Genomic DNA, 22,231 nt, shown 5'->3' with positions numbered 1-22,231 from the left:
CATGTTTTCTTTGATTACAAAATCCGCATTATTAACCGGTACACCTGGTATGACATCTTCATTATTGAATGAATTAATACAGGACTGGAATGGCTGACTTTCTCAAACTCTAAAGGATTACTAAGAAGATGTAAAATCTTTAAGTGATGTCTTCCAGTGCTTTTTTGCAGTGCATATTTTCTTCATCAAAAAAAGTTGATTTATTTAAAATTAATGTTAAATATGTGATCTTTTCCATGAGAGGCTGAAACTAAATGAAATTACAGTTTCCCCCTCTATGCCTTAACATTAAAAATGCTGGTAAAAAAAAAAACAAAAACAAAAAAAAACCCTTAAATCTCTTTTGTATATTTGAGAGATTCTTACGTCATAAATTTTGTACAAATTTCTATTGAAAATTGTAAGAAATTGGGCTTTCAGTAACAAGCTGCTTTCAGGTCCTAATGCCACCATGTCAGTTCCAAAAGACACGACACACTAAACTGTATCTTTTTGGATGAATATTGAATGTTTTTGATGATACCAAAACAAAACTATAAGCATTATGATTAACTAGGTAAAGGCCCAAACTTTTTACATATAAGCTATTTACTTTATCTGGCATGCCTCCTACAGTATGCCTCATTTCACCTTCAGGTGATAAAATATTAATGTAATAACTGAAGATTTACTTTTGAGAAGCCAGAAACCTCACTAAGAATTTTTTTAAGGACTGAAATCTTAAAAATGTGCCATAAGTGTTACCCTGGGATCAATGCAGGGTAGTTTCCAAGTAGAACGTCACACAATCATCAGTATGGCCTTTTCCTTTTCCCTTTTTATTAACTCGAAGATAGGGAGGGGCTAAAGGTAAGATTTTGTGTGAGAAAATATATAGCAACATAAAGGTTATTTAAAAAAAATTTTTTTTTGAGAGAGAGACTAAGGGAGAGAGAGAAAGAGAGAAAAAAAATCAAAGATGAGTGAGAATAATTGATTGGCTGTCTCCTGCACGCCCCCTACTGGGAATCTAGCCCAAAAGCTGGACATGTGCCCTGACCAGGAATTGAACCATGATCTCCTAGTTCATGGGTCATATTCAACCACTGAACCACACCGGCTGGGCTAAAGATTATTTTTACAATGAAAAAGATTTGCCTGGCCAGGTGGCTCAACTAGTTAGAATGTCATCTGGTACACCAAAAAAGGTTGTGGGTTTGATTCCAAGTCATGGCACATACCTAACATGAAGGTTTGATCCCTGGTCGGGGCAGGTACAGAAGGCAACTGATTGATGTTTCTCACATTAATCTCTCTCTCAAAAATAAAAAATTTATCCTCAAGTGAAGATTTAAAATATCTATAATAATAAAAGCATAATATGCTAATTAGACCGGACAGCTGGACAGCCAAGCCCCTTGCACAAATTTTGTGCATCGGGCCTCTAGTATATATATTTTTTAAAAATTAAAATGATTCGCCGAAACCGGTTTGGCTCAGTGGATAGAGTGTCGGCCTGCGGACTGAAAGGTCCCAGGTTCGATTCTGGTCAAGGGCATGTACCTGGGTTGCGGGCACATCCCCAGTAGGAGATGTGCAGGAGGCAGCTGATCGATGTTTCTCTCTCATCGATGTCTCTAACTCTCTATCTCTCTCTCCCTTCCTCTCTGTAAAAAAATCAATAAAAATATATTTTTTTAAAAAAGAAGTGGTTGGATTCTGAATATATTTCAAAGATTGAATTGACATTATTTGCTGAGGACTAACATGAAAAAAAGAAAGAAGTCATCCAAAGTCAAGGGAAACAACAGCAAATTCAAACAAGTGGGACTACATCAAACTAAAAAGCTTCTGCACAACGAAGGAAATTATTATCAAAACGAAAAGGTAACCTACCGAATGGGAGAAGATATTTGCTAATCATACCTCTGATAAGGGGTTAAATATATAAAATATAGAAATAATTCATACAACTCAACAATAAAAAAAACAAGCAACCTGATTTTAAAATGGGCAGAGAATTTGAACAAGCATTTTTCCAAAGAAGACATGCAGATGGCCAACAGGCATATGAAAAGATGTTCAACATCACTAATTATTAGGCAAATGCAACAAGTGTTGGAGAGAATGTGGAGAAAAAGGAACCTTTGTACCCTGTTGGTGAGACAGAAACTGGTGCAGCTCCTATGGAATACAGTATGGAGGTTCCTCAGAAAACTAAAAATAGATATATCATAAGACCCAGCAATTTCACTTCTGGGTATTTAACCAAAGAAAACAAAAACAAAACACTAATTTAAAAAGATATGTGCACCCCTGTGTTCATTGTAGCATTATTTATAATAGCTACAATATGGAAGCAACCTAGGTGTCTATCAATAGATGAATGCATAAAGAAGATGATATATATACATATATATCACCATGGCTTTTTCCGGAAGGATGTCCAGAAGGTCATCTGGAAGATGTCTGGACTAATTATCATATTACGCTTTTATTAGTATATATATATTCAATGGAATATTATGCAGTAATAAAAAGAATGACATCTTAACATTTGTGACAACATGGATGGATCTAGAGGGTGTTATGTTTAGTGAAATAACTCAGACAAAGACAAATACCATATTGTTTCACTTTTTTGTGGAATCCGAAAAAAAACTGCAGGAGGCAGCTGATCAATGTTTCTCTCTCATCGATGTTTCTAACTCTCTCTCTCTCTCCCTTCCTCTCTGTAAAAAATCAATAAAATATATTTTTTAAAAAAATTAAAATGATTCAATCAACAAGGCATTCTTGTGACCTTTGCTGTTCTCATGAGCAGGTGATAGATGCCTCCGTGTAGCCCTACCTCTCATACAGTCTTTTCAGCTTTGCAGCAAAATTGCCATCACTGGTTCTTTTCCCATGAAAAATAACTTACATATACATGCCCTTGTAGTTCTGTGAGTGAGAATGATGCAAACTATGATTTATGCTTATTACAAAACTACTATTCGCTAGGAATGTATTAGGCCAGTGATGGCGAACCTTTTGAGCTCGGCGTGCTGTCAGCATTTTGGAAAACCCTAACTTAACTCTGGTGCCGTGTCACATATAGAAATTTTTTGATATTTGCAACCATAGTAAAACAAAGACTTATATTTTTGATATTTATTTTATATATTTAAATGCCATTTAACAAAGAAAAATCAACCAAAAAATGAGTTCGCGTGTCACCTCTGACACGCGTGTCATAGGTTAGCCATCACTGTTTTAGGCACTAAGGGTAATACGGTGCACAAAACAAAGTGCTTGTTCTTGTGGATAATACATTCCAATGTGGAGAGACACCAGGTACAAATAGATAGGAAACATGATTATGTTTGAAGATAATTTGTTAGCCCCCCCCCCCCCCCCAAAATACTCTTTTACTGCTTTCTTTTCTGGCTGCTATAGAAAATTAATGTACTGCCAAGTGTTAGAAGAGTACATATTATTACTTTAACCATGTTGAACCAGGTGTCCTCAGGAAGGCTACTTCTTGCAGGTTATTGAACATCTGCTATCTGTTTATAATCTGAGCTTTAATAACTAAGTGACAATCCATTTCCATCCAAACACTCCTGGCTTCAACTCTTCTGGTGACTTAGAGTCCCTAAACATTAAAGTAACTTTACAATAAAATGGTGCAAGCCAACATCAGTGTTCACTGAGTTTTGTTTGTTTGATAACTTGCCTTAAAGGACACCTACAGCTGCCATGAAATTTGGCTCTGCTTACCTCCCTCAGCCTCCATTTTTTCTGATGTCTTTGAAATTCTGTCTCTGTTTCACATTCTGATCTGCACCATGGCCCTTGGTAATTGTGAGATATCCTTTGAAAGGAGTTAAAACTGATAAAGGCTTACAGTGACTTAGAAGAACTTATTATTCTCATGATGATAAATACCTTATGAGAGATAGTCCACATGATGCCTCAAATATCGATTAAAGATCTATATTTGCCATCGTCTGCACACAATTTAACAGACAAACTCAAACATTATCATGCCAATGTGCTAGAGATAAAAGAAAAAGTTATTATCAGGACAAAAAGGATTTGTCCACTTGAAAAATATTATTTCTAATTTGAGACTATCCCCTTCTATTTTTTCCTTGGCATCTCCAGGCAATCCATGATAATGTGTATGGTTTTACTAAACCTTTGAACAGGGCCACCACGTTTAATATCCAGCTGTGTTGCAAAGCCCTGACTTTGAAACATGTATCCCCAATTATATGAATTCTACTTATATTCCTGATGTAGCTAAAGAACAGCCATTTTATATATATATATATCCCCTATATAATAAAGGGCTAATATGCAAATAGACCGAATGGCAGAACAACCAAACAACTGGTCACTATGATGCGTGCTGACCACCAGGGGGAAGGGGGGAACATGGCAGGCATCGGCTGTGGTGGGATGGTGGAGCAAGTGAGCAGGGGCCCCAGACCAAGGCAGGGCATCGGTCGCTGTCATCGGGGAGAGCCTCCGGTGGTTACTGAAAATTCTTTGCTCTTGCACACTGCGGTCCCGCCCAGTGCTTGCACCTGCTGCCAGCGCCAGCCCCATTTGCACCTGCTGCTGGCGCCTTCTTGCACACTGCGGTCCCGCCCAGTGCTTGCACCTGCCAGCGCTAGCCCTGTTTGCACCTGCTGCTGGTGCCAGAGACGCCGCTTGCACCCACTGCCGGTGCCCGGCACCAGTCCCAATTGCTTGGCACCATTAGTGGGTGAGAGCGATGGCTGCTGGCCCTGATTGCCCCTGAGGGCTTCTCCACCCCCCCCTGCTCCTGAGGGGCGATTGGGGCAGCAGCTGCCGCTTGCACCTGCTGACGGTGCCGGCCCCACTCGCACCCAATGCTGGCTCCGGCTCCAATTGTTCTGCGCCTTCAGTGGGTGCAAGTGGGCCGGTGCCATCAGCACGTGGGAGCGGCCGTGGTGGGAGTGGGGCTGCCAGCAGACGGGACCTGGAGGCCGTGGCAGGAGGGGCCAGGTGGGGTCGCAGAGCATGGGCCGAGACCCGCCCCTGTGCCAACTGCAGCCTCATGGCACACAGTTCCTTTCAAGGTGCACGAGTTTGTGCACTGGGACCCTAGTATGTATGTATATGTGTGTGTATGTATTTATATAAACATTTATATATATATATAAATATATATATGGTTTTAAATATAATTTTATTGATTTCAGAGAGGAAGGGAGAGGGAAGAGAGATAGAAACATCAATGATGAGAGAAGATCATTGATTGGCTGCCTCCTGCATGCCCCCTACTGGGGATTGAGCCTGAAACCTAGGCATGCACCCTTGACCGGAATCGAACCTAGGACCCTTCAGTCCTCAGGCTGACACTCTACCCTCCGAGCCAAACCAGCTAGGGCAAAAAATATATTTTTATTGATTTAAGAGAAGAACGGGGAGGGAGAGAAATAGAAACATTAATGATGAGAGACAAACATTGATCGGCTGCCTCCTGCATGCCCCCTACTGGGGATTGAGCCCACAACTTGGGCATGTGCCCTGACCAGGAATCGAACCATGACCTCCTTGTTCATAGATCAACGCTCAACCCCTAAGCCCCACTGCCGGGCAGAAGAGCCATTTTCTAAGTATTCTTAGAGGTGGTCACATGAATATTCCTCCAGTTCATTGAAGTTTCATGTTATAACTTAAGTGCAAAATCTTGAAATATGTATAAAGCATTCACTGTGTATATGTCTAAGTTCTCTTTATCCTTATAGGAATCAAGAACCAACATAATGTGAAGAGTTTTCAAGAAGTGGGATTAAGCTACCTTTCTCCCAAAGAGCTTTCCTCCTGGCAGACTTGGCAACAGGGTGCAAATGGGTTAACCAGGTGTCAAGATTCCATGAAAAATTTTCAAAGGAATATTTCTAAGTTGCAAAAACAAGGTGATTCCCCCTGCCAGGTTTGGGCAGGAATACCAATGCAGATTTCTGAAGATGGGAACTATATATTGACTCCTGGAGAGGATGGTTCCGATTACATAAAAAATCAAGAATTTCCATATTGGAGAGCCCAGCATTCTTGGAGTAAAATGTGTCTGGCAGAGCCACATAATTATCAGTGTAGATGTCAACAAGTTTCCATGAAAAATAGTATCTGTGAGTGTGATGGTGTCAGTTGGATCTCACATCACAATGACAATCTGAGAGGACACAGAAAAGAAAAAACCCACAACTGCCATGACTGTGGAGAAGACATTAGGAAGGTGTCACTGAATAATCAAGATTTAATTCAAACAAGACAAAAGCCCTGCCCCTATAATGATTACAGAAAAGTCATCAGGGATGACTTCAGCTCTGAGGTTCATCAACAGTTAGAAGGGGAACCCCATACATACAGTCCATGTGGAAAGGGCTGTAGTTATAATTCAGTTCTTCATATTCATCAATGTGTTCATAGAAGAGATGATTGTATTTTGGAGAGTTCACATCTGCAATCCCATCAGAGAGAACATACAGAAGAGAAGCCGTGTATATGTGAATATGGTGAGAACTTGAATCGGTGCTCCTCTCGTAACATGGATGGACTTATTCACACAGGAAAGACATCCTATAGTTGTGAGAAAGCCTTCAGTCACAGCTTAGACCTCAGTGGTATTTTTAGGGTTAGCACTGGGCAGGAACCCCATGAATATAAGGAGAATGGGAATGTCCTTAATCATAGTTCTCATCTGCAAGTCCATCAGAAAGTCCACACTGAAGAGAAACTCTGCACAGATGTAGAGTATGAGGAAGATTTCATTTGTAATTCAAATCTTAATATTCAGCATAGAGTTCACATGGAAGAGATTCCTTATAATTCGGAGGAGTGTGCTAATGGCTTCAGTCTGCCCTCACATTTTCAAGACCTTCAGATAGTCCACCCTAGGGAACAACCCTATAAACATTCATGTGGTAACAGCTTCAGCCAAAATTCTTATCTTCAAGGCCATCAGAAAACTCACATTGGAGAGAAACCATATAAGGAGTGTGGAAATGGCTTCAATTGGAGTTTAAAACTTAAAGGTCACCAGAGAGTCCACACTGGAGAGAAGCCATACAAATGCAATGCTTGTGGTAAAGGCTTCAGTCATAGATCAGTTTTTAATGTCCATCAAAGAGTCCACACAGGAGAGAAACCTTATAAATGTGAGGAGTGTGATAAGGGATTCAGTCGCAGTTCATACCTTCAAGCCCATCAGAGAGTCCACACTGGAGAAAAACCATACAAATGTGAAGAGTGTGGGAGGGGCTTCAGTCGCAATTCATACCTTCAAGGCCACCAGAGAGTTCACACTGGTGAAAAACCATATAAGTGTGAGGAGTGTGGGAAGGGCTTTAGTCGGAGTTCACACCTTCAAGGCCATCAGAGAGTCCACACTGGAGAAAAACCCTACAAATGTGAGGAGTGTGGGAAGGGATTCAGTTGGAGCTTTAATCTTCAAATTCATCAGAGGGTTCACACAGGAGAGAAACCCTATAAATGTGGAGAATGTGATAAGGGCTTCAGTAAGGCCTCAACTCTTTTGGCCCATCAGAGAGTTCACACAGGAGAGAAGCCATACCAATGTGATGAGTGTGGTAAGAGCTTCAGTCAGAGATCATATCTTCAAAGCCACCAGAGTGTCCACACTGGAGAGAGACCATACATATGTGAGGTGTGTGGGAAGGGCTTCAGTCAGAGAGCATATCTTCAAGGTCATCAGAGGGTCCACACTAGAGTGAAGCCATATAAATGTGAGATGTGTGGGAAGGGCTTTAGTCAGAGTTCACGCCTTGAAGCACATCGGAGGGTTCACACAGGAGGGAAACCATACAAGTGTGAGGTTTGTACGAAGCGCTTCAGTGAGAGTTCACGTCTTCAAGCACATCAGAGGATCCACATAGAAGGGAGGGCCTATAAATGTGAACAGTGTGGCAAGGGTTTCAGTGGATTCTCAAGTCTTCAAGCCCATCACAGAGTCCACACTGGGGAAAAGCCATATAAATGTGAGGTGTGTGGAAAGGGCTTCAGTCAGAGATCAAATCTTCAGGCTCACCAGAGAGTCCACACAGGAGAGAAACCATACAAATGTGATGCATGTGGTAAGGGTTTTCGTTGGAGCTCAGGTCTCCTAATTCATCAAAGAGTCCACAGTGATACATTTTATAAAAGTGAGCAGTATGGTAAGCATTATCCATCAGATAATCCATACACAAATGAAATCCTATAAAATGGTATTTTGTTTTGTTTTTAAGTCCTCAAATGGAAGCTGAATTTTCCCATTTACTAGAGTTCTTATAGTAGAAAAAGATTATCTTTCATGAAAATGTGATGTTTTAACCCAATCTCACAATATTCACAATAGGAGACCACACAGCAGATATCTAATGAGAGAGGTTTCATAAGGGATGTATAGCATCAGTCATTGCACATGACTTTAACTAGTTGCACTAGGGCTTATAAAGTACGGTCAGGAATTTAACAAAAGTACAATGATGAGCATGCCTAAATCCATATCCACTAGAATGTAAGCTTAAGGGGAGGAGCTTCATTCACTGCTAAGACTATATCATTGCCTAACTCAATGTAGGTGCTCAGTACTTTTTGCTAAATGACAAAGTGTGTATTGAAATTTTTAATAAGCTCATTTCCCCACCCCAAAAAGACATGTATTTGGAAGACTGCAAGTAACCTTAATATAATCAAGTATTTGAAACGTGGAACATCGAGTAGTATTTCAATCTGAAATCACATGAATTTGGTTGTAACCCTGTTAGGATTTATTTCTGCCCTATATGCTATCTTAAGTAGGGATGAGCTGAATTTCTTACTATCTGGTCACTTTTATATACTATCAGTTTAAAAATTTTAGCTGTGTGTGTGTGTGTGTCAGTATGTACATATGTGCACTTTAAATGACAGTGCAAACTGGTAATGTTTCTGGTTAACTTTGCAAAAATGGAACACTGCATTTTACATAATTGAATTTTTACTCCTGCCTGTGTGTTAAGGCAGAATTTTACTGTAATATTTGGAAAGTGTCAGAAATGGTTACTAATGAAAAATACTTTCTTAATAAATGTCAAAATTACAATGCTTATTTTTAATCTCCATCTTTCCATCAGAGCCTTTTTTGATCTGACTGGTCTCTGAGTTATAGCCTTTACTCAATTTAACCTCCTTAGGCAGGATCTGTAATGAGTTTGGAGGACTTTAATTTTGTCAAGTTTTCCATCCCCATACACACAAAGAAAGGAAAAATATTGAATTTTAGAAATTTAATCAAACATATTGATTATGAGGATATGATTGCCTTTTACTTGGTGGTCTCTTCAAGAACAATTATATTGTTGGTGGTAATGAAAAGTATAAGCTTGTTAGAGAAGAGTTAGTGACACAATATATGTCAAATATGCACTCTGGCCAGGTAGCTCAGTTGGTTAGAGTGTCGTCCCCATAAGCCAAGGTTTGGGCTCAATCCCCTTTCAGGGTAAATACAAGAAGCAGTCAGCTGTCTGGCCAGTGTGGCTCAGTGGGGTAGAGTGTCATCCTTTGTTGGAAGCTACCCATTGTCTTCACTATCAGAGAAGTGTAAACAAGGAACCCAAATATTCTCAGAGTAAATCTTTATTAATATTTACTGACCTTTAAGATAGTCTGTCTGTTACCGGAATTGCCTGCCTAAGGGCTATATGTGTATCCAAAATTGAATAAAAGGTTGGCAAAGCCTGGGCACCAGTGGAAGTCCTTCCCCTTGTGTTGGGCTTCCCACCTGGCCCCCAATATTTCCAAATTATTATTACTTGTCTCGTCTCTGTCATTTGCACGCAGCCCTTCTCCAGATCCCGAACCCTGAACCACGCAGGACGTGGCTCGCACAGTCCTGTGCCCTGTAATGTCCTGGGTTTGATTCCCAGTCAAGGCATGTACCTTGGTTGCAGGTTCAATCCCCAACCCCAGTCAGGTACCTGCAGGAGGCAACCAATTAATGTTTTTCATATCATATTTCTCTCTCTCTTCCCCTTTTCCCTCCCCTCACTCCCTCCCACTTTCTTTAAAAATCAATGGGAAAAATCCTTGGGTGAGCATTTTTTTAAAAGCAACCAATGAATGCAGAAATAACTGAAACAACAAATCGATATTTCCCTCCCTCTACCTCTAAAATAAATCAAAAAATTAAAAAACTTAAAAAATGTCAAATATGCATACCCATCTGGAAATCATAAAGTAATTTATGATAATATAGAAAGGATGTGTACAATGAGGGTAATTTTTTTAAACTAGAAATACATAGGAGTTTGGATAAATTTCTCTTTATCTATAATATGTATGTAAGAGATAGTATGTAAGAGACCTAAAATGATAGTAAAGAATCATGCATATTGTTTAGTGAAAATGGGGATCATAATAACCAGTTCATTTAAGTCTGTACACATATATATTCAAATACATGCTTAATAGATAATGTGTGAAAGATTACTCACCATCATGTATACAGTGGTTTTCTCTGGCAAGCAAAATTCATAGAACTGTACACTAAGAAGAGTAAATATTATCATAAGTAAATTACATTGCAATAAACTGGCTTAAAATTAATGCCTGAACATCATGTATAAACTGGAGAGAAAAATTCAATGTGTAAATGAAAATCTTTTAAAATTCAAATTCATTCAGATACATACTGTGACTACTTTTTTCGATCCTCACCCAAGGAGTAAGGATATTTTTCCATTTATTTTTTTTTAGAGAGAGTGGAAGGGAGGGTGGAGAGAGAGGAGAGAGAAACCTTGATGTGAGAGGGACACATCGATTGGTTGCCTCCCACACATGCCCAGACTGGGGGTGGGGTTGGAACCTGCAACCCAGGTACCTTCCATTGACCAGAATCCAACCCCTGACCCTCTGGTGTGCAGGCTGATGCTCTAACCACTGAGCATGTTGTCCAGGGCCATAATGTGAATACTGTTCCTCATGTTATGTTTGCAAATATTTCTGTATAATATTTTTTAAAACTAGAATTATACTATGCATACTATTTTCTAATTTGGTGTTTTTAAACTTTTATTTACTTTTAATATATTTTTATTGATTTCAGAGAGGAAGGGAGAGGGAGAGAGAGAGAGAAACATCAATGATGAAAGAGAATTACTTATCAGCTGCCTCCTGCATGCCCTCCACTGGGGATCAAGCCTGCAACCCAGGCTTGTGCCCTAACCAGGAATTGAACCATGACCTCCTGGTTCATAGGTCGACACTCAACCTGAGCCACACCAGCGGGGTTGCTACATTCTTTTAATGGATGCACAGTATTCTACTGTTTATGTGTTAATTTTTACTAAACTTATTTCATACAGATGAATGTTTTTCACTCTCCTAAAATGTCAATGAAAAGTTGAGAACCCCAAAATTTACTCTATTTCAATTCAACTCCTGTAGTAACACAAAGTAATCAATTGTCATAACAGACTCACATGAATCGCAGTTTTTAGACAACAGTTATTAATGGTTCAAAGTATATAAGCAAAAATCATAGACAGATATAGCTTTCCTTTTAGGAAGGGTCTCAAAACCACTAAAAACATACCTTCCTCACTGTCCCATTTCCTGCACTGTGAATTTTTGATGAGTCCCTGGGGGGCTACCACTGCCCTTTTCTTTCTATGCTTAGTATTTACCTTCTCAGCTGATCCTGTCACTCATCATGTAGGTGAGGATGTGCTGGACTGATATTCTCTTCCACTCCCAATGTTGACTGCCAGGATTGGCTATCAAAACTGGCTCCATATCTAACTGCTCAGCTCAGTGACATCCTTTTATTACCTGCTAGAGGCCCAGTGCACAAACTCTTGCACCAATGGGGTCCCTCAGCCTGGCCTGTGGGATCGGGTAAAACCAGCTCTCCAACATCCCCCAAGGGGTCCTGGATTGCGATAGAGTGCAGGCCAGGCTGAGGGATCCCACGGGTGCATGATTGGGGCTGGGGAGGGATGCAGGAGGTTAGCCAACGGTGAGGGACTGTGGGAGGGCTCTAGGGCATGTCCGGCTCGCCTCGCTCAGTCCCGATCGGCCAGACCCCAACAGTAAGCTAACCTACCAGTCGGAGCATCTGCCCCCTGGTGGTCAGTGCGTGTCATAGCAACTGGCTGTACGGTTGAACGGTTGGACACTTAGCATATTAGGCTTTTATATATATACTAGAGGCCCGGTGCACAAAATTCGTGCATGGGGGGGTCCCTCAGCCCCTTCTGCACCCTCTCCAAGCTGGGCCCCCTCGGGGGATGTCCGACTGCTGGCAGTCTGACATCCCTCTCACAATCCAGAACCACTGGCTCCTAACTGCTCACCTGCCTGCCTGATCACCCCTAACCACTCTGCCTGCTTGCCTGCCTGATTGCCCCTAACCACCTCTGCCTCAGCCCCTGCCACTGGGCTTTGTCCGGAAGGACATTTGGTCTAATTAGCATATTACCCTTTTATTAGTATAGATAGATTAGTCCTTCACGTAAGAATAAAGAGACTGCATGACTACTTTATTTCTCTAGCAAACCACATTTCATATGTATACTCATGTTTATTTGCAATATGTAATTTGAACAGACTAGTGATACCACAAGAATTCATACTAACAGGACTCAATTATTCAAAACAACGAAGAGCCACCTGGAAGACGTGCCATGCAGTGCCCTCTGGAAATCGGTCTGTCTCTCTTTGGGTTTCTGTCTGAATTAGTGCTTCCCATGATCTCAAATCACTGCTTGTTGCCTTTCACTTGGCTTAGAAATAGGTCACTTGGCACTTTCTCTTATCTCCTCCCAGTTCAAAATGCTTGCACCTCTAATAGCGTTTTCCGAGATTTGCAGTTGGACTCAACTCATTCAAACCTCAGCACAATCTTCTTTGTAGTTTTAGCCTTTTTGTGGAAAATTGGCTTAGTGTGCCCACTATAGCTAGTCTGAGGGGAAATGTTTTTACTTCTTTTAAAAATATATTTAGCAAAGTATTTGCGGCTGGAAAGATATGTTGGGTTTGTTTTAAAATTGTATTTTAAGTAAAAAATAAAGTGATAGATTAATGGTAAAAACCATGTTAACTTGAATTTGGGATAGGAGTATATTGGGTCCATTTTACTATTCTCCTACTTTTATCTATTTTTGAACTTTTATAATAAAAAGCTACAAAATATATTTTCTTCCTAGGAGAAAAATCATGGCTTCCTGGTTTCACTTGGCCTATTTAACCACAAGATACTTTAGTTAATATACTAGAGGCCCGGTGCATGAAATTTGTGCACAGGTAGGGTCCCTGGCCTAGCCAGCGATTAGGGCTGATCAGGGCCTTCTGGCTGCCAGCCAGGGCCTCCCTTCCCTGGCTGCTGGCTGGGGCCTTCCTTCATTCCGTGCCGCCCCCTGGTGGTCAGCACATGTCATAGTGAGAGATAGAACTCCCGGTCTCCTGGTCGAACTCCTGTTGGGACACTTTGCACATTAGCTTTTTATATATAGACTAGAGGAACTCATGTACTGGAGGAGGGGTCCCTCAGCCTCGCCTGCCCCCTCTCACAGCCTGGGAGCCCTCAGGGGTGGGAGGCAACCTGGCAATCAGGGGAAGGCAATGCCCCCATCACACCTCTGCTGCTGCCACTGCCGGCAGCGCAAGCCTCAGCTGGACCTGGTTACCTGAGCCTCGGGCGGCCCTGGGCAGCTGGGGGCCTGAGGGGACTGGGGGACTCTGGAGGCAGGCACATGGAGCCTGCAAGCCCGGTGGGGCTGAGGGGACTGGGTGCCGCCATCTTGAGGGTGGGGCAGTCAATTAGCATATTCCCTCCTTATTGACTATGGGCGTTGCCATCTTTGGGACAGCATGAGGGTTAATTAGCATATTCCCTCTTTGTTAGATAGGATGATGAGCCCCTCATATTGCATCTAACTAGAAAAAGTAAGATTGAGAGAGGAAAATAAAAACTGGAGATAAAATAAAGGTGAAGAAGTAAAATTTGGTTGTCCCTCACTAACCCCCCTGCTGGCCTGGTCGCCCCACTCAGCCTGTTCGGTTGTCTGATAGTTTCAGTTCCAACCGTCGCTTAGGCTTTTATATATATAGAAGATATCAGAAATATGTAATGAAATGTCTGAAGCTGAACCTAAATTAGAAAACAATTCAGGATACTACATATGCACACATCACAATATTTTCTTAAATTACCTGCAGTGGAGCTGCCTTTGTTTGCCGTAACAGCTAATATTTTTTTAAAAGTTCAAGATTTTTCTCTATTACAGCCTAATCAATGTTTGTATTGCCATTTTGTAAATTCTTAGAATATTTGAATGAAGAATTTCATTCAGCAAAACATGTCAAGAAATCTTAGGTGCCTTTGGATTAGAGGAGGTAAAGGAATTAAACACTATTCTACACTCCCCCTCCTCCCCTCCACTCCTGGCTTGCACAGTTTGGACACTGAAGATTGAGACTTCCTACATACTTAGCTACCCTCCCACACAGTTGTCATTACCATGTCTTCCCTTTTTTCTTTTAAGTGGCCGCATTTTTTAAAACCCGCAATTATTTTCTCATAAGTTTTAAGAAATGAATAAAGCAAAAAGGAATCTGACAGTTAAGCGCCAGATAGGTGATTCCATCGGAATCCTCTCTAGTCAAAACAAGCCAACAGGTGGGAAGAGCGGCCCTGCGAGCTGCATTCTGGGAAACGTAGTACCGGAGTGCGTGAAAACTAGGCGCTTCCTCTTGGGGATTCTGGGAAATGTAGTCCAGGAACCGTGAGTAGACCGAGGCACTTCCGCTCTCGGAAGGCGAGGTTGGGGCAGAGGTTCTCGCAGTTAGGTGAGTTAACTCCGCGTCCTGGCGCTCTCTCCGAACCTTCTTTGCCTTGGCGCGGGGCGAGCAGTGACTGGGTCTTCCCTCCTGAGTAAGGGGAGCCCCGGCCAGCGGCCGAGGGCGGACGTGGAGGCGGCGGCGGCGAGCATCCGCTCAGCTGAGCCTCTCGAATCGGGGGCGGGCTTGCGAGGTATTGGAGTTTGAGGGTCTCCTGCTCTCTCTGCTCCCCCAGGTCCTCCCTGGAGGACCCGACAGCCAGCTCTGCCTTCTGCTCTTGGTAAAATATTGGGCGAGTTCCTTGATCTCTCCTTGCCTCAGTTTCCTCACGGCAAAAAAAAAAAAAGGGGGGTTACTTCTTCCCAATGGTGTTTTTATGAGAATTAAATGAGGTTGTATATAAGGAGCTTAAAAATAGTGCTCCGTGCATAGTAAAATGTTGGCTGCTAACCATAAATTCTGTGGTAAACCTCAGAAAGGCGCCGTGTTATTCGGAAGCTTCTGTGAGCCCGGGATGGGGTCGGACCTCATTGATGATGCCTGGATGTGGGCTGTTGTTTCTGCACCTGGACCCTCTCTAGCCTCTGGGCTTCCGCCGACCCTGGAGCAAGTCCTCCGTGGAAACAGCCGTGCAATCGGAGAGAAAAATAGTATTAACAGCATGTATCTGAATTGCACGGAAACAGTCGTGACCTCAGCTTTGCAGCGTGCCTCACTACACGTGTGGTGGGGCCTCAATCAGTGTGCAATGTTGTGTAATAAGCCCGTGTTGTTGATTTAAATGCAACAGGATTTATCAGGCTGAGGTTTTTATTAGCCATTATTTACCTTCTTGCCTATGGGAGAAGAAACTTTGTCTAGACCAGTGGTTCTCAACCTTCCTAATGCCGCGACCCTTTAATACGGTTCCTCATGTTGTGGTGGCCCCCAATTTCATTGTTACAAATTGAACATAATTAAAGCATAGTGATTAATCACAAAAACAATATGTAATTATATATGTGTTTTCCGATGGTCTTAGGCGCCCCCTGTGACAGGGTCACAGGTTGAGAACCGCTGGTCTAGACTCTTCCAGCTTCATAACATTTGCAAGTAATTATACGCGTTAGGAGAAGAAAATCCGGAGCACTTTAACTGTCATTACTAACAAGGAATTATCTCTGAGACAACCAGTCAGAATTAGATTTTTCCGAGGGTAATGATAACTCATGGGCAGAACAATCATCTCTGAATTCTGGGTTTCTTAAAAGAATGATTTTTTTAGAAAGTCACTTTGTGTCTTTTTTTTTTTTTAATCACATTCTAGAGAGTTTTTTGAATCCTAAACGCCTGCTTGTCTTTAGCTGCAAGAAACAGGGAATACTGGCGTTATTATCCCCACTTATAGGTGACTGGAATGAGGCGCAGAGAGACAAATGACTTGCTCAAGATTTACACTGCTGATGAGTAGAAAATAATACATAGACATGTCAGAATTTGAACCCAGGTATTTTGACCCCATTAAGTTATACTCCCTGCCTGCCTGCCTGCCTGCCTTTCATTTCCTCCAATACCCAGGTTCAGGAATACTCTGGAACGTCAAGTCGCACTTGGGGTAGGACTGTTTTAAGTCATGTTGATGAACAATGGCAGCTGGCTGGGGTCCAGCTCCTTTTCTCACTTAGCTTCGTGGTCACTGCCTCTGCCCAGAGAAGGGGGCACCACTTTGTGCTCCTATGAAGGGCCCTGTGGACTGGCAGCATCCCTAGCCTCTCTCTCATGATGTCTTTCCCTTCCCCAGTGTTGCCTTCCCAGAACTCTGCCTTTCCTCACAAGGAAGAGGAGAAAAATGATCAAGTTCCAGGTGAGTTGGGTCTGCCTTTCTGTTTCTTAAAATGACATCTCATTTCACAAAGGTCGAACACACATTTCTTCCTGGGAAGGGTAAGAGGGAACCAAAGGCACTTGACAAATTGCTGTATGACAGGCTCTTGCTTTTTGCTTATTTCCAAATAATAGCGTGAAAATTAATAGGTATTTTTTTTTACATTTTTAAAATTAAATGTTTATTGTTGACAGTATTACCTATGCCCCCTTTTTTCCCCATTGATCCCTTATAGCCTGCCCCAACCCCCGCCCCAGGCCTCCACCACTCTATTGTCTATGTTCATGGGTTATGCATGTATGCAGATACGTTCTTTGGTTGATCTCTTCCCCCTCACCCACCACCTTTCCTTCCTTCTGCGATTCAACAGTCTGTTCCAGGCTTCTATGTCTTTGAATCTATTTTGTTCAACAGTTTATTTTGTTCGTTAGATCCAGAAGTTTTTTTATATATTTAGGTGCTCCTTGATTGGGTGCATATAGTATGTTTACCAGGGTTATATCCTCTTGTTGGATCGATCCCTTTTAGTATTATGTAGTGACCTTTATTGTCTCTTGTGATGGCCTTCATTTTGAAGTCTGTTTTGTCAGATATGAGTATTACCACCCCAGCTTTTTTTTCATTTCTATTTGCATGGAAACATTTTTTCCATCCCTTCATTCTCATCCTGTTTGTCTTTTGTTCTGAGGTGGGTCTCTTGTAGACAGCCTATATTTGGATAAGGTTTTCATATCCTGAGAGGAAGGGAGAGAGAGATAGAAACATCAATGATGAGAGAGCATCATTTATTGGCTGCCTTCTGCACGACCCCCTACTGAGGATCGAGCCCACAACCCCAGCATGTGCCCTTGACTAGAATCGAACCTGGGACCCTTCAGTCTACAGGCTGACGCTCTAACCACTGAGAAAAACTGGCTAGGGCTATTGCCATTTTAATTCTCTATGCCAATGATTCTCTTTATGTTCTTCTCATTACAGCAATCCCTTTAGCATTTCTTGCAGTGCTGGTTTGGTAGTGACAATCTCCTTTAGCCTTTTTTGTCTGGAAAGCTCTTTATTTCACCATCAATGTTCATCCATGTATGGCATATTCCCTTCTTTTTTAAGGCTGCAAAGTATTTCAGTGTATGGGTATACATTTTCTTTATCCATGTACATATCCACAGACATTTAGTTTGCTTTCTCATCTTAGCTATTGTGAATAGTGCTGCCATGAACATGGCAGTGCTTATATCTCTTTGAGATCCTAATCTCAATACTTTAGGACAAATAACTAGAAGTAGGGTTGCTGCATCACTTGGTAGTTCTATTTTTAAGTTTTGAGGATATTCAATACAGTTTTCCATAGTGGCTAGAACATTTTGTCTAAGATAAGTAAGCTCTATAGATCTGTTGTACAATATGGTACCTATAATCAACCATAAATTATTGTGCACTTAAAAATCTGTTAAGAGGGTAGATCTTAGGTAAAGGTTAAGTGTTCTTACCAAAATAAAATAAATTTATAACCAAAAACCCTGATTCATTGAACTAAAATTATTTTAAAATATTGATTGCAGATTAAAAAACAAAAAGTATAAATGAGAAATAAAATTGCATTATTTTTGAAAGGGTATCAACCATAAGCTCAGTAGCCATCAGTTTGAAGAAGCAAATTGTTATAAAAATTTTACTTTTAATTATTACTCTTAATTAGTGAATTTACTAATAGTTGCACCCTGCATAAGAGCATTTCTTTTATGTCTGTATCTAAGCAGCATTGGGAGAAATGTTTGTTTATTAAAAAAAATCAATATCTAATAATTTTCTTGTATTTTTAAAGACATAAAGGGAATCTCTTTTGTTATAATTTTTCTTTATTTATTCAAATGTATTTTTAATTTTACTTTAAAAAAATCTTCAATGTTGAAAGTATTACATATGTCCCCATTGCCCCCCAAGTTGACCCATTCTAGCCTGTCCCCACCCTCCACCCCAGGCCTTCGCCACCATATTGTCTGCGCCCATGAGTTATGCTTATATGAGCACAAGTTCTTTGGTTGATCTCTTCCATCTGAGATTCATCAGTCTGTTCCATGCTTCTATGTCTCTGGTTTTGTTCATCAATTTATTTTGTTTGTTTGATTCCACATATGAATGAGATCATGTGATACCTATCTTTCTCTGGCTTGTTTTCCTTAGCATAATATACTCTCCAGGTCCCTCCATGCTGTCTCAAAGGGTAAGAGATCCTTCTTTTTTACTGATGCATGGTATTCCATGGTATAATTGTATCACAGCCTTTTTACCCAATCATCTACTGATGGGCACTTGGGCTGTTTCCAGATCTTAGCTATTGTAAGTTGTGTTGCTATGAACATAGGGTTGCATACATTCTTTCTGATTAGTGTTTTGGGTTTCTTAGAAGTGGAATCACTGGGTCAAATGGCAGTTCCATATTGAATTTTTTGAGGAAACTATACTGTTTTCCATAAATGGCTGCACCAGTCTGCATTCCCACCAGCAGTGTACTAGGGTTCCCTTTTCTCCACATCCTCACCAACATTTGTCATTTGTTGATTTGTTTTAGGTAGCCAGTCTGATAGGTGTGAGGTGATACCTCATTGTCATTTAAATTTGCATCTCTTTGATGATCAGTGACTTTGAGCATTTTTTTCATGTCTCTTGGTCATCTGTATGTCCGCTTTGGAGAAGTGTCTGTTTAGGTCCTTTGTCCATTTTGATAAATTTCTTATCTCCATTTCATTTACCTCTTCTACTGGAGAATTCTCTTGTTATTTGAGGCTTGTTTTCTTATCTCCCCATTTTGACTGCCTGTTTGGGTTTGTGACTCTATTAGATAGATCTGCTGTGTCTCCCAATCTCTAGTATAGGACAGTGTCAGATGCTGTTTCTGATTGGCCCAGCATACCCTGTTTGGAGCATTCAGCAATCCACAGCTTGTGGCTCCCTCTGTTGGGGCTGGGTGCCTTTGGAAAGGACCAAGTTCTGCTTTTTCTAGCCCCAGGCCCTGAATTAGACCAGGCAAAGACTCAAAGTCTCTAGAAACCTGCCTCTGCCTGCAGTCTGATTGTATTCGGTCTCGATTAGCCTCAGGCTGTGAACCACCGTGTGGGGCAAGAAGTGTTTCAACATGGTGGGGCAATTGCTTCTGCCTGCAGGCTTATTGTTATTCTCAGTCTCTCTCTTTTTTTTAATATATTTTATTGATTTTTTTACAGAGAGGAAGGGAGAGGGATAGAGAGTTAGAAACATCGATGAGAGAGAAACATCGATCACCTGCCTCCTGCACAACCCCTATTGGGGATGTGCCCGCAACCAAGGTACGTGCCCTTGACCGGAATCGAACCTGGGACCCTTCAGTCTGCAGGCCGACGCTCTATCCACTGAGCCAAACTGGTTAGGGCTATTCTCAGTCTCGTAATGGGCCTCAGAAACTCCCCAGGGTGGGGCAAGGGGTTTTCCAATAGGGTGGGGCAATTGCCTCCCCCCCTCCCCCCCAGGCAAAAACTGCCTGGATAGCAAAGGTCCCTCAGAGAAAGATGTCTTCTGCAGTGTGAGGGAATGACTCAGAATAGGAACCTGGGGTGTCTGCTTTCCAAGGTCTAACCCCAGAACTCCCAACCCTGGCTTTTGCTCATACAGCTCCAGTCCACTCTGCCCTCCCTCTGCTGGAGCCCAAGGTGAGTGTCTGTACACAAAATTTTGTGCATTGGTCCTTTAAGAGGTGCCTGCATTTCCAGCCATCTCTCCTTGGCAGACATCATCCCTAAAGCTTTTCACAACCAGATGTTCTGTGAGCACCTTTCTTGGTTCTGGTGCTCTGGACTGGGGAACCCAGCTTGGGGTTTAGACTCCAGAATTCTCAATGGGAACCTCCAGAGCCGAGATATCTCTCCAGAACTTCAGCTGCTGTCTGTGGGAGCCCGGCCAGCCTTTCGCTCCTCTGCACTTCCTACCAGTCTCCATGTGGTCTCCACTTTCTGTCCATGGTTATAGGGATCTCTCCAGCTAATCTTCAGTTGATTATTCAGGATGGTTTTTCTCTGTTTTAGTTGTAATTCCAGTTTCTTCCTGGGAGTGTGTCAGTGTAGCATCCACTTACTCTGCTGCCATTTTGGACTCTCCCAATAGGTATTTATTTTAAATTAAAAAAAAAAACTCCCACGCTATAAACATGTTTACTAATTTGTTGTTTATTTTTCCACATATCTTTTTCATTTGTATTTACACATATATATTTGTAATCTCAGCTTACCATTTTGGATTTTTTTAAAGTTTAATTTTATATCACCTGTGACTTAAATGGCCACATCATTTCCCACAGTATACCTAAGTCAATGTAAGAAACATTCAAGCCTGTGAAGAATTTTTGTGTTTGAGTCAAACCTGTCGACAATTGCTGGGAAGTAAAATCTCAACAGATTGAGAAAATGCTCTAGAGCAGTGATTCTCAACCTTCTGGCCCTTTAAATACAGTTCCTCATGTTGTGACCTAACCATAAAATTATTTTTGTTGCTACTTCATAACTGTAATGTTGCTACTGTTATGAATCGTAATGTAAATATCTGATATGCAGGATGGTCTTAGGCGACCCTGTGAGAGGGTCGTTTGACCCACAGGCCAAAGGGGTCGCGACCCACAGGTTGAGAACCGCTGCTCTAGAGAATGGCAGTTTTGCACCTTATTTTATACATTACAAGAAAAAGAGAAGACATCAGTGGGTTACATGAAAGCCACTGGTGACAGTTTAGGGAGGTGGGAGAAAGTAAAGTGGGGGGGCAGTGGGGGGAACCTCTGGGATTGGATAAGAAGTAAAATGATAGACACATACTTCTTTTATGTAGGTGGGTGCAGCATAGTTAACGGTCAGCGGTTAATAGCAATGAGGGGATTTGTGGTGTCCGATCTGGTGCAGTGCCTGTGCTTTGACATTGCAAAGGTGTGTTATTGCAGATGCAAAAAGACAGTAGACAGGCTCAATTAAGGTAAAGATTGACTTTTGTCAGGGAAGATTCTAGCCTAGGACATGACTACCTGCCATAAACTGCTTTTAGTTAAAAAGTTTTAATTTTAGGGAGACCATCCTTTGTGGTCGCTTTCGGTCTCTGAGTTTTTAAGGCTGCCATGCAGGCCTCCCCTGAGCTTGTCAGGTTTAGTATGTGGCCTCTTTTTGTCTGCACCTAATATTTTCCTCTATTTTTGTATTTTATGAATTTCACCACTTTAAAGTTGTTTGCAATGACAGTTTTCCAACATAAAACCCTTTTTCCCCCAAACAGAAATTCTGAGAATTCAATTTTTTTCTCTCCTTAAAGTTGTAGGGACTGTTTTCTGATACATGGTGCCTCACATTTTGTGGGGAAAAATATCTAAAGTATATTTTGGTGCAACCAAGTCCAGATGATACTGAACTCAGAGAAAAGAATTTTAGTTGTTTTCAAACAAGAAGAGCTACATTCTTTCTTTAATTCTAAGTTAAACCATGTATGCATTATAGTTAAGTTTCTGGGTTTTTTTATTGACATGTTAGTATATATATATAT

At 41.5% G+C, this 22,231-nt stretch overlaps 1 protein-coding gene across 6 annotated transcripts in view; it reads left to right on the top strand.

The window, feature by feature from the left end:
- Positions 1-22,231, top strand: part of LOC102241335 (zinc finger protein 235) — a 117,067-nt gene that overhangs the window by 82,519 nt on the left and 12,317 nt on the right. For 5 of the 6 annotated variants that reach the window (XM_014533514.1, XM_014533516.1, XM_014533515.1 and 2 more), the window contains one exon: positions 5,745-9,085. In XM_014533514.1, the coding sequence (XP_014389000.1) occupies positions 5,745-8,221 (2,477 nt within the window). In that variant the 3' untranslated portion in view covers positions 8,222-9,085. Of the gene's footprint in view, positions 1-5,744; positions 14,830-16,600; positions 16,664-22,231 lie in introns of those variants that run through there. The other variant, XM_014533522.1, reaches the window with a different exon arrangement.

Source organism: Myotis brandtii, unplaced genomic scaffold, assembly GCF_000412655.1.
Source record: "Myotis brandtii unplaced genomic scaffold, ASM41265v1 scaffold987, whole genome shotgun sequence".
Lineage (NCBI taxonomy): Eukaryota > Metazoa > Chordata > Mammalia > Chiroptera > Vespertilionidae > Myotis > Myotis brandtii.
The sequence above is the reverse complement of the archived record's forward strand: the minus strand, read 5'-3'. Positions and strand labels throughout refer to the sequence as shown.